The sequence below is a fragment of the Balaenoptera borealis genome (genome assembly GCF_965194805.1).
Source record: "Balaenoptera borealis genome assembly, chromosome: 16".
NCBI classification, from domain to species: domain Eukaryota; kingdom Metazoa; phylum Chordata; class Mammalia; order Artiodactyla; family Balaenopteridae; genus Balaenoptera; species Balaenoptera borealis.
Window position 1 is genome coordinate 51451372 of NC_138872.1, and position 12986 is coordinate 51464357.

General features: G+C 41.9%; 2 protein-coding genes across 4 annotated transcripts in view; one reads left to right on the forward strand and one right to left on the reverse strand.

Annotated features, from left to right (window-relative positions):
* Positions 1 to 20: 20 nt before the first annotated feature.
* FAHD1 (fumarylacetoacetate hydrolase domain containing 1) lies at positions 21 to 3337 on the forward strand. The gene has a single exon (XM_082362939.1). The coding sequence runs from the start codon at positions 290 to 292 to the stop codon at positions 953 to 955; it is 666 nt and encodes a 221-aa protein (XP_082219065.1). The 5' UTR covers positions 21 to 289; the 3' UTR covers positions 956 to 3337.
* Positions 3338 to 8871: 5534 nt separating this feature from the next.
* The window catches only part of MEIOB (meiosis specific with OB-fold), a 33496-nt gene continuing 29381 nt past the window's right edge, over positions 8872 to 12986 (reverse strand). For 2 of the 3 annotated variants that reach the window (XM_082362927.1, XM_082362926.1), the window contains one exon: positions 8872 to 9266. In XM_082362927.1, coding sequence (XP_082219053.1) covers positions 9211 to 9266 — 56 coding nt within the window. In that variant the 3' untranslated portion in view covers positions 8872 to 9210. Of the gene's footprint in view, positions 9267 to 12408; positions 12496 to 12986 lie in introns of all 3 variants that reach the window. The other variant, XM_082362925.1, reaches the window with a different exon arrangement.

The following is a 12986-nucleotide window of genomic DNA, read 5'->3' on the forward strand; positions in this document are numbered from 1 at the left end:
ACCGGTGCCTCCCTCGCGTCCGGCTGCCGCGGATCTGAGGGCCACCTGAGAGGCACCTGCGCAAGATTCTCAGCTTTTCTCCGGGGAGCGGGCCGTGTCCTGAGGCCGGGCAGCCCCGGGGCAGCCACTGGACAGCCGCTCCCAAGAGGACGGGCGCCGCGACTCCCGGGCACTTGGCGGAGTCCGCGGGACGGCTCTCCGAGGTAGTTGGTCCTCTCCGGGTAGCCTTCGGCGTCCGGTGGCCAGCCGGGCAGAGTCCACGTGACTCCGGGGGGCAACAGGCAGGAGCATGGCTGCCACCAGACCGCTGTCCCGCTTCTGGGAGTGGGGGAAGAACATCGTGTGCGTGGGCAGGAACTACGCAGACCACGTCAGGGAGATGCAGAGCGCCGCACTGAGCGAGCCGGTGCTGTTCCTGAAGCCGTCAACCGCGTACGCCCCCGAGGGCTCGCCGGTCCTCGTGCCCGCCTACACCCGCAACCTGCACCACGAGCTCGAGCTGGCCGTGGTGATGGGCAAGCGCTGCCGCGCCGTCCCGGAGGCCGCAGCCATGGACTATGTGGCCGGCTATGCCCTGTGCCTGGACATGACCGCCAGGGACGTGCAGGACGAGTGCAAGAAAAAGGGGCTGCCCTGGACTCTGGCCAAGAGCTTCACGGCCTCCTGCCCGGTCAGCGCGTTCGTGCCCAAAGAGAAGATCCCTGACCCTCACAACCTGAAGCTCTGGCTCAAGGTCAACGGCGAACTCAGGCAGGAGGGTGATACATCCTCCATGATTTTTTCCATCCCCTACATCATCAGCTACGTTTCAAAGATCATGACCTTGGAAGAAGGAGATATTATCTTGACCGGGACGCCAAAGGGAGTGGGACCCGTTAAAGAAAACGATGAGATCCAGGCTGGCATACACGGGGTCGTCAGTATGAGATTTAAGGTGGAAAAGCCAGAATATTGAGTGTATACAAAGCACCCTAACTTCTTAACACGTTTCAGGGGGAAGGGGAACAAGACAAAAGCAAGAAAAGGTTATTTAATGTGATAATACTTTAATGAGAAACCAATTTTTTAAGATGATTGGATTGCTATGCCTCAACTCAAGGAAGATGGACCGTCGGAGAAAAACTTGATCTAGAAGAGCTGGGCCAGAAATGGAAATGAGAAGCAGTGCCTCCTAGGAAACAACAAGCCAAATGTTCAGAAAACTTACTTTCCTTTCCTGAAACTGGACTGGATAAGACTTCAGTGGGTCATTCTGGGACCACGTGTTCAAGACTTAAAATCTGCAAAGGAAATGGAAAAGCACGTTTCATCAGTGTTTCCCAAAGCCCCTTGATCATGAAAATCATCTGGAGGTATTTGTAAAAGTAAAAATTTCCAAATTACTGGGCCATCCCAGGCCTAATGTATTAATTAATGGAATCAATCTCTGGCACTCCAAGTGATTCTTATCATGCAAATGTGGAAAAACACTACTCCACATAGTTAATTAAAAGTTTTATTTAATAAGTGAACAATTAATGAAAACCTCACTTGTTTACTTAGGGTGTGTATTCTGGCCCATAGATTCTGAGTTCAGGAGATAATTTTGAAACTATGGTTTCCCAAATAAATATGCTGTCTTTTGTGTGACCTAAAAGTGTACTTTTTTCCCAATAGTGGTTAGGAGGGACACATCCTCATTAAGGGGCTTCAGACCTTGGTCTTTGGCCTTTGGCCTCCAGAATACTGTGCTTTATTAACAGAGTTAATCAGCACCTGTACCTCGCACCCAGCGATAAGGAAGCTTCAGGGAAGTCAAACTGCCTCTGAGTGCTGCTTTTGCTCTCACCTGCTCCCTTCTCTGACAAAAAGCTAAGTGAGATGCACAACACAGCTGTCAGAGTGCCTGGCGGAGTCCTTTAGGCTTAGGCAGGCAGGAGCTCCTGCTGTTAGCCTAAACAGAAGGCACCTGCTGGCTCCTAACATTTATTGAGCACTTAGTACTACTAGGCACTGTGCCAAGAGTTTTCTGTGTATTATTTAATCCTCAACAAAACTGGAGGGTGGTATTATTACTACCATCCCTGTTACACAGATGGAGACAGATTTAGAGGCTAGCCAGCCTGGCTGTATGGTCACTCAGCTAAGTGGCAGAGCCAAGATGTAACCCAGCCATCCCAAGACCAAATCCTGAAGTCTTTTTTCTCCGTATTTTTTTTTTACTGAAGTATAGTTGATTTACAATGTTGTGCCAATCTCTGCTGCACAGCAAAGTGACTCAGTTTTACACATATAGAAATTTTTAAAAAATATTCTTTTCCATTATGGTTTATCCCAGGAGATTGGATATAGCTCCCTGTGCTATATAGTAGGACCTTGTTTATCCATTCTAAATGTACAAAACCTGAAGTCTTGACCACAACACAGGCTGCGTCTTTTAAGTAGATATATTAGAAAGTTCAAATGTTTAGGTATTATGCAACCCCCAATTTATAATTTATTATGAGGAAGTGTCATAGTTGGATTTGTTTATAAAATGTCATGCTATCTTTTATCTTTTTTGTTTTGTTTTGTTTTGTTTGGCCACATCCGGGCCGCAGCAGTGAAAGCCCAGAATCCTAACCACTAGGCCACTGGGGAACTCCCTTCTTTTATCTTTTAATAACATTTCTTTTTACAAATGCTTAAGCAATAGATGTTTATTATAGAAGACTCAGAAAATATGTATAAGCTAAAAACCAAAACACCCCAAATTTCATATGCACAGAGACAGTCCAAATTAAGCATTTGGTGTACATTCTTCCAAATCTGCAGATGTAATTGTGATCTTTTAAATACAATTTGTTCATATCATACACTTTTCTAACCTTTTTTCACTATATATCGTGACTGTCTTTTCATGTCAGTCAGCACATTTCAGTGATTGCATATGATGAAGTCAGTCCTCCATTTTTGGTCATTGAGATATTTTCTAATTATTTGCTAGTAGTTATTTCCTTTGGCTAGGTTCCCATAGTGGGAGAGATGAATCAAGGGTATGCTTATATTGAGAGTTTATTAGTAAAACTATCACATATGAGGTCCAGCTGAACCAAGTCTACCAAGCTGACAGATCTGAAAGCAAGCTAAAGGTACACAGCAGGAGCAGTGTTCACATATGGCCCCCTTGGGTGAACAAGCCAGCATCCAGATAATGTACAGTGCCCCTGAGGTCAATGTTCACCCAGTGGTGGCACAAGCTTTGTCACAGACAGCTGCTATCAGCATCGCAGGTATAGCACACAAACTCCTTGACTGCAGGAATCAAAAAGAGAGATACCAATTCTCATAATTCCTGATGTTGCTAAAATCGCAATAATCCTAATACCCAGAAAGTACATTTTCACCAACTTTTATTTTTGAATAAATTTAAACCTACTATAAAATTGAAAGACTAATACAACAAACTCCATATACCCTGCACTAAATTCAACAATTGTTGACATTTGCTATGTTCATTCTCTCTCTTCCCACCCCACACCCTGTGTGTATACACACACACAAACACACACGTTTTGGAAAACTGAAAACTAAGTGAGTTGCAGAAACACTCTACCCTTTCAGCATGCATCTCATAGAAATAAGGACATTCTCCTATATAGTCACAATACCCTTATCACAACTTTTAAAAAATCCATGATATTATTAGTTCCTATAGAGTATATGGCTTGACATCTGTTCTTCTGGACTTTTTTTTTAATTGTTCATTAGGCATATACTGTGAATATCTTTCCAGGTCGGTGCATATTTTCATAACCACTTTTAATGACTGTGTCTTAGATCATGTACCCCAGAAGCAGAGCCTTACGTGGGGATATTTGTTCACGTGATTTTTAGGAGTGCTCTCAGGAGAAAGGAAGTGAAGAGGAAGTAGAAAAGGCAGGGAACAAACTAAGAAAGAACAGGGTCTCAGAACTGGAGATGAGCTTCAGTCCACTGACCATCCCAAGGGGAAGTCATTGCCAGAATCTGCTCCCCCACCTCTCCTGTAACTTCCCCAGGTAATTCTCCAACCTTCATAGAGGCTGAGGGCTAGGTGCCTACCAGAGATCTGGGTGGAGCCCAACACTCCCCTAGAGAAGCGGTGCCCAACGTTTCTAGCACCAGGGACCGGTTTCATGGAAGACAAGTTTTCCACAGAGGGGGGGTAAGGGGAAGAACGGTTTCCAGATGATTCAAGTGCATTACATTTATTGTACACTTTATTTCTATTACTATTACATTGTAATATATAATGAAATAATTATACAACTCACCATACTGCTGACAGGAGGTGGAGCTCAGGTGGTAATGCAAGCCATGGGAAGCAGCTGTAAATACAGATGAAGCTTCGCTCCCTCTCCGGCCACTCACCTCCTGCTGTGCAGCCCGGACCAGGGGTTGGGAACCCCTGCGCTAGAGGTTGCATAGGTTTCAAATGCTTTGCTACTAGAAACTATGATGCAAGGAACATCCTCCATACACATATTTGGCACTTGTTTATTTCCTTAGGGAAAGTCTTAGAAGTGAAATTGATTAAATAGTTTGCACGTTACATTTTGATACTTTTTGCCAAATTGCCCAGGGGAAAGGATATACTAATTTGTACTTGACAAAGGATATACTAATTTGTACTTGACCTTTTTGCTCACACCCTAGCCAACACTGGGTATTGTGGCTATGGTCTTTTTAATTTGCGTTTCTCTGATTAATAGTGAAGCTGATATCTTTTCATGTGTTTATACAGTTATCTTTTTTTAAATAAATTTATTTATTTTTGATTGCGTTGGGTCTTCGTTGCAGCGCACGGGCTTTCTCTAGTTGCGGCGAGCGGGGACTACTTTCTTAAGGTGTGCAGGCTTCTCATTGCGGTGGCTTCTCGTTGCAGAGTACAGGCTCTAGGCACGCGGGCTTCAGTAGTTGTGGCTCGAGGGCTCTAGAGCTCAGGCTCAGTAGTTGTGGTGCACGGGTTTAGTTGCTCCGCGACATGTGGGATCTTCCCAGATCAGGGATCAAACCCGTGTCCCCTGTATTGGCAGGTAGATTTTTAACCATTGCACCACCAGGTAAGTCCCCACAGTTATCTTCTTAACAAGACTATCGGGCACATCTTTGGTGTAAATGTTGGTGTAGGATCTGATTTCAAGGAAGTTTTATATTTCCTTTCAATTAATTCATATGCTAAAACCTTCATATATTCTAAAGGGAAAGAGTAAAGTAATTGTAAATCTAATAAGATACTAGAAAAAAATTCAAATTATAAAAGCAGAATAGACATAATACAACAAATATATTGCCAAATATGAGTGCCAATGATATTGCTATACCTCGACGTTTACAATAACTGGTACTTATTTTCTTTTTTTTAATTTTTATTTATTTATTTATTTATTTTTGGCTGTGTTGGGTCTTCGTTTCTGTGCGAGGGCTTTCTCTAGTTGCGGCAAGCGGGGGCCATTCTTCATCACGGTGCGCGGGCCTGTCACTGTCGCGGCCTCTCTTGTTGCGGAGCACAGGCTCCAGACGCGCAGGCTCAGTAGTTGTGGCTCACGGGCCTAGTTGCTCCGCGGCATGTGGGATCTTCCCAGACCAGGGCTCGAACCCGTGTCCCCTGCATTGGCAGGCAGATTCTCAACCACTGCGCCACCAGGGAAGCCCCTAACTGGTACTTATTGATCATATACTAAGTGCATGAGTCTAAGCACTTTACATATACTAACTTATTTAGTCTTAACAGTTGCCAGCAGGAGTTGGTATATTATTATCCCCATTTACCAAAGGGGAACCACAAATGTGGAGAAGCTTAGAGCTGGAGTCCATCCTGGGAGTAGCAGAGGGGGTTGAGCCTGCAGCCACAGAGCCTGCCCACTCAGCCACCTCCACATCTACCTCCTCTAACTTGGCCTTCATGTCCCATCTATAAAGTGGGCAAAATAACAGTAATTGCATAAATCAGATAATATAAATAAAGTGCTTATTACAAAATCCATCACATTAAAAAGTATTCAATAATGTAACATTGTTGCAGCAATTTAATATCTAGAAACTTATCCCAAAGAAATAATTAAGAATGTGGCCAAAGATTTAGCTACAGCCATCATTTGTAATAGCAAAAAATGGGAAACATTTTAAATGTCAAATGTTATTAAATTGATTACATTCACTATCATATACTCATATAATAAAATAATATGTAGCTATTGAAATTATGTAGAATACTTAATGGCATGAAAACTTTATTATAAATTATTAAGTGTAAAAGCAGGTTATAGTATAACCTGTATTTGTAAATTATATGTGTTTTTAATTTTTTGGTTTTATTTTGTAAATTATATGCTTTAACATAGATGGATAGAGAGATAATAAAAACTCAGGAAAGACATTTACAAAAATGTGAGATGCTTGCACACAGATGTTCAAGGTAGCTATGATTGGCTAATCACAATAGCCAAAAGGTGGAACAGCCCAATTGTCCACCAAGATATTAATAGATAAACAAAAGGTGGTACATTTATCCAGTTCATACATACTACTCAGCCATAAAAAGGAATGAAATTCTGACACGTTATAACATGGATGAACCTTGAAAACGTTATGCTCAGAAAAATAAGCTAGACACAAAAGGACAAATATTGTATGATTCCATGTATATCAGGTACCAAGAATAGCCAAACTCATAGAGACCAAGTAGATCAGAGGTTATCAGAAACTGGGGGAGGGGGAGATGGGGAGTTATTGTCTTAATGAGTACAGAATTTCAATTTGTGATGATTAAAAATTTCTGGAAATGGATAGTGGTGATGTTTACACAAAATTGTGAATGTACTTAATGCCACTCAATTGTACACTTAAAAATGGTCAAAATGGTAAATTTTATGTGATGTATATTTTACCACAATAAAAAAAAAAACAAAAACACATTTATAAGAAAAGAATATACTTTCTACCAGTTTAAAAAAATTGGGATGGGAGATTATGGGTTTTCTTTTCTTTCCTTTTCCTTTTTTTTTTTTTATCATTTTCTCTAATTTTTCTACAATAAACACATAAAACTTTATGATAAAAAATATTTAAAAAGCAAAAACAACTCCAGGGTTCCTCAAGATGAGTAATAGGTGGATAAATACATATTGTGTTTCTGCCACGTACAGAGTATTGAACCACAACAACAAAAACCCTCACCAAAGCAGAATTAGGAAAGGAAAACTGTATTTAACTGAACCACTAATAGAAGATTAGGAAAAATTATATAGTCACCAAACTATTTATGTAAAGCAATATAAAACATGTAGATCAGAAGTCACTAGGACCAGGAAAAGCAGCTTCTGGAGAGTAACAGAGAAATAGAGATCCTGGACAGGGAGTTGTAGATTTTGTGTTGATGGGACAGAATGCTTCTTTCTTTCATCGATACTTCAAGTACCTGCATTCTGGCTAAACTACAGCCAAATTTTAGATACTGACCAGTTTGTAATCTTCATTCTGTGAATGTGTAAGTTAAGTAAGCTCTGTGAAGTACCTCTGATTCAGTGTGGCATGACAGCTAGCCCTGTAGATTCCAATTTCATCAGATGAAATAAGCAACTGTGATGTCCCTCTAGTGACAGGCATGGGGTCTCCTTAGTTAAATGCCACTGAGAGGTCACCATGGTAGCAGTGAGGAAGTCATGCAGAGCCCTCTGCTGCCCACTAGGCCTTCACAGGCCTTGGTTAGGGAACACTAAGTACTGCATATGCACCTACTTTGAGAATGCTGGTATTTTGCACCTGTATTATGCAGTTGAGGCTAGTGGTGAAACAGCCAGAGCAGCTGAGGGCCATGGACTATAGGAGCCCAGACAGCTGGTTCTGGCACCCAAAGTGCCAGGTGTTGGCACTTTGACACCTGCTGCTACAGGTCAGAGCCCCAGGAGGCCTGGCACAGCAGCGCCGGACACACTATCTAAGCCAGGCATCCTTGTCCCTGCACCACTCTCCTTCCTTCCTTCCTTCCTTCCCTGTCCACCTTCACAATTCACCCTGATTAACACACCTATCCCCTCCCCGAGGGAGAAAGGAAGGAAGCCCTTCATCAGGTACACTTGATATTTGCACAACTATGGTCAAGATCTTCATTACATCATTTATTACCACAATTTAGACACACTAAGTGTCAACTCATATCCCTCCCCCATGGCTGCATATGGTTAAAGCCAGAGAAAACATTACTGACAAGATAAGTTTATCTCCCAACACCAGCTTTATAAAAGAATTTCGTTCACTTACTTCTTCTTTTTTTCACTCCTGTGGTGGGTGAAGTGTAGCCTTTGAAGTGCCAGACCCAAATTACGCTGGACAAACCTCCCACACTGTGGATCAACACTGACCGCAGTGGTGGGTCTGTGCCCTGAAGCAAGTGACCAGTGACCGGAGATGGTGTGGAGCTGAGCAGAGCGCTCTGGGGCTGCTGCAAAGGCAGCTGAAGTGGAGGGACCGTCCCCCTGTAAAAGCAGAGCAGGTCGCCCACCCTTCCAAGTTCCTAAGACTCGTCACCGCTTGTGAAACTTCTGAAGTTGGTCTCCCCCGAGTTGATTCAGACTCACAAATGTCAAGTCTGAGTCAGCAAGCCTTCACAAGCATCGGGTAGCTCTGATGTGTCATCAGAGAAAGCAACCGACTAGAAGAGCTCTACAGTGATCAAAACAGTTGCACAGCATCACCCATGGACTTCTGCCGTCCCCACCCAGCACTGGGAGAACCGGTCGTCTGTGCCCATCAGCTCCAGCAAAGTAGTCTGAGCCATATCCACGTTGTTTTATAGGTTCTGATCTTTCTCCAGGCAAACAAGACAAAGAGGAAAGGGGCTTAAGAAAAGAAATCATTCATATCTGTGGGAAAGATTAAACTTGTTTATTAATTCATGCAAACACTTTCCAACTTGGGAAGAGAGAGGGCAAAGCCGGTAGAAAAGGCCTTCTAAGAAATGAACTTGAATAAGAGGGAGATTTTAGGATTTACTCTTAACGGACTCCAGGGGGAAACAGAATAACAATTTACAGAAACATTCTCACCACATTTGAACAAAATACAATTTTATCTGTAATTTTCAAACTCATTTTCCACTTTAAAGGCGGTTAAAACTCGTATTCTTTTCCAGAGTTTAAAATGACGTCTAGTTTTTAAATATTTCCTTGTCCAGACAAGTTCCTACTTGCCTCGATAGGATCTGCGAGCTTACAGGAGAGCACACTCACTCTCAGTCCACCCCTTGCTCTGTGAGATAAAAAAAACTGCAGGGAGAAAAAGAGAGTTAGTTTCTAAAATCACCTGGTATACAAAGCTGAAAACCAACGACCACAAATAAAGAACAGCAATGAGTTTCCTTCACAGATATGAACAAAAACTTCAATTAAAGCTGTAAGACAGTGGAAAGAGTTCCAGTCTCAGGCAGAGTTGGGAGAAAAATTATAGATCTGGCTTCTGACAGTGATTTTGTAAAAATCCACATCCATTTTTCATGACCTTTTTCTCAGGTAGGAAAGTTGGGATGTCAAATCCAACAGGTAGAAAAAAGGGCTTAAAGTGTGTTCAAACAACCAATTGTGACAGACGTGAACCTGCAGCAGTAACGTGACCTGTTAGAGCACAACGATATAATGATGCAGTTGATTAATAATGATGTCTCACTTTTTACAATTTACAAAGCACTCTCACCAACATTTTATTTAGTATAGAGTGGAAGGACACATCAGCTAGGCATTTTAATTTCCTTCATTAATTAATGAATTGAATTAAATCTTTGACATGTATTCATTTTATTTTGTATGAGTCAATTTAACCTTTTTGAAAATTATTCTTTAACACTAATATCAGATCTTACAAGATCTGTGATACTAATATCACTATGTGTTTTAAAACATTGAAATGAATAACTCACTTTGAAATCCCTCCAAATGAACCACTTTAAGTAGCCATTATTTTTAATTGAAATATGATAAATATACAAAATGTCCTATATGGAAATCCTTTGTTTTTATCTTATTAGCAGAGCAATGTAAGTTCTTATTTTTTAAATTACATGTTCTGTTTTAACTGATTTATAACAATTGAAATTGTATTTGAGGCTCACAATCTTTTTTTTTTTTTGAACACTTTTATTATTTATTTATTTTTTGGCTGTGTTGGGTCTTTGCCTCCGTGCAAGGGCTCTCTCCAGTTGCAGCAAGCGGGGGCCACTCTTCATCGTGGTGCGCGGGCCTCCCACTATCGCGGCCTCACTTGTCGCGGAGCACAGGCTCCAGTCACGCAGGCTCAGTAGTTGTGGCTCACGGGCCTAGTTGCTCCGCGGCATGTGGGATCCTCCCAGACCAGGGCTCAAACCCGTGTCCCCTGCATTGGCAGGCAGACTATCAACCACTGCGCCACCAGGGAAGCCGGAGGCTCACAATCTTTATTACATTTTGTGATATAATCACTACCTGCTTGAAATCTTTGTTAAATCTGACAAATATCTTTTTAACATATTCTTTGGAAAGGTACAATATCCATTTACTTGAGAGCAATTTGTTGCTATATTTGAATCAAGTTTGGGAAACTATAAATAAATTACCATGAATTTAAATTGATCAAACTCAGAGCAACTGGTACCTCCTGTTTGGAGGGAAACCACAAAGTTGGACAAGGATCTGAGTATATGCTGATTTTGGGAATAGACAGTACAGTATTTAGGTGGATTCATGCAAATGGTGGAAGAGATGCAGTATATTACTGTAATTTTCCCCCTTTGGCCTAGTAATAAAGAGGCCTCCAACTGAGGTCCTAGAAATATTGTTGAGGCCATTGGTGACTCCATGTCTGCAATCTATTCAGATATGCTTGAGGCTGCAAGGAAAGGAAGCCACAGGAAAATGGGAAAACCTGCTTATGAGGCTGAGATGGAGCAGACCCAGTGTTCTCAAAGACTCTTTCAGGGTATCCATGAGATCAAAGCTATCTTCATAATAATACGAAAATGCTGTTTGCCTTTCTTACTCTCATTCTTTCACCAGAGTGCACTGTAGTTTTCGAGAGGCTACATGACATGAGATGATATCATTGTTCTAACTGCTAAAAGAATGTGTGCTCATAAATACATTTAAAATTTTTCTCAATGTTAAGTTCTAGTACAATAAATGTTGACAGATATAACTCACTTAAGAGCTCAAAAATTTTTAAGAGTGTAAAAGAGGAAACATCTGAAATAATGTAGACTGTAGCCCTATCTCACCTGTGACCTGGGGCAAGAAGCAACATTTCTTGGTCCTATTTTCCTCATTTGCAAAACAAGGGGAGTTTGTCCCACTGCCCATTTTACACTTTTAACACTAAGGTTCTGTGGCCTTCCAACACTGAAGTGTTGCTATTGCTGCGGGAGTCTGCTCTGATCAGAGTTGTAGGAGCACAGAATTTTAGAGGCTTAGAGAAGTTAATTAACCTCCCCAGGGTCACATAGGCTGAGGAATGGTGGGACTGGGAGTCAAACCCAAGTCTGTCTCACTGCAGCATTTAACTTGCTATTGAATACTGCTCACTGAAGTGAGGAGCATCGCACATGGGGGCGGGGGGGGGGACCCAGCTTTGACTCTAAAGCCCAGTTCCTAGCCTTGGAGTTAACATTAACGGAGTTAATATTTTCTTTGTTGGTCTTTTTCTTTTGTATCATTTGTAACTTCTTTATACTATATGAAAAAAGCTGATTACTTACACTGTTTCTATGGTAGCCAAATCCTTCTGCACATCTGGGAACTGGGCATTATTAAAAATAACAAATTCCTGGGCTTCCCTGGTGGCGCAGTGGTTAAGAATCTGCCTGCCAGTGCAGGGGACACGGGTTCGAGCCCTGGTCCGGGAGGATGCCACATGCCGTGGAGCAACTAAGCCCGTGCGCCACAACTACTGAGCCCGCATGCCACAACTACTGAAGCCCACGCGCCTAGAGCCCGTGCTCTGCAACAAGAGAAGCCACCGCAATGAGAAGCCCGTGCACCACAACAAAGAGTAGCCCCTGCTCGCTGCAACTAGAGAAAGCCTGCACGCAGCAATGAAGACCCAATGCAGCCAAAAATAAATAAAAATAAATAAATTTATTTAAAAAATAACAAATTCCCTAATTTATTACATCATACTCCAGGATTTTCTTATTGCTTGAACATATAGAATAACATAGTACTGGGACTTCCCTGGTGACGCAGTGGTTAAGAGCCCACACTCCCAGTGCAGGGGGCCCGGGTTCAATCCCTGGTCAGGGAACTAGATCTCACATGCATGCCACAACTAAGAGTTCGCATGCCACAACTAAGGAGCCTGCCTGCCACAACTAAGACCCGGCGCAACCAAATAAATAAATAAATATTTTTTAAAAAAGAATAATACAGTACTATAAAATGCACTAACTTTTAAATAAATTTTGCTTCTTTCCAAAAGAAATTGCCACTTTAATGCTGTTTTCTGTTCATCCGTCATTGCAAGAAACTCATTTACCTGGATAAAAAAAATTAAACAAATATTTCCAAAGAATATATAGATAACTCATCTTGACAATAATGTAAAACAAATTTGCTCACTGGAAATGGAATTTTATCCATAGTAATTACAGGTCAATTCTCTTGATGGAGGAGATAAGGCTAGATAGAAAGGCTCTAAACTGAATGTTTGAAGCCAGCCAGGTGGCTCGGCACAGAAAGCTCCCCTTAACAAAGTGGAAACCACTGAGGTTTAATGGTAAACTTCATGAGCGGGTTCTAACAATAAAAAACATCAAACCTAACATCAAGCACACAAGCTAATCTCTGCTGCTGTGCTATGGGGCAGACTGAGGAAGAGCTCGTGGCTGACCTTATACACCTGGGTAGGTGAAATAGTGCCAAACCCTCCTCACAGAGGACCCTGCTCAGTGTCTCCAAGGTGTTGTTTTGCCCATTGTTATTTGACTATATAAAATGTCATGTTTATTCTCCACTGTCACCAAGGAC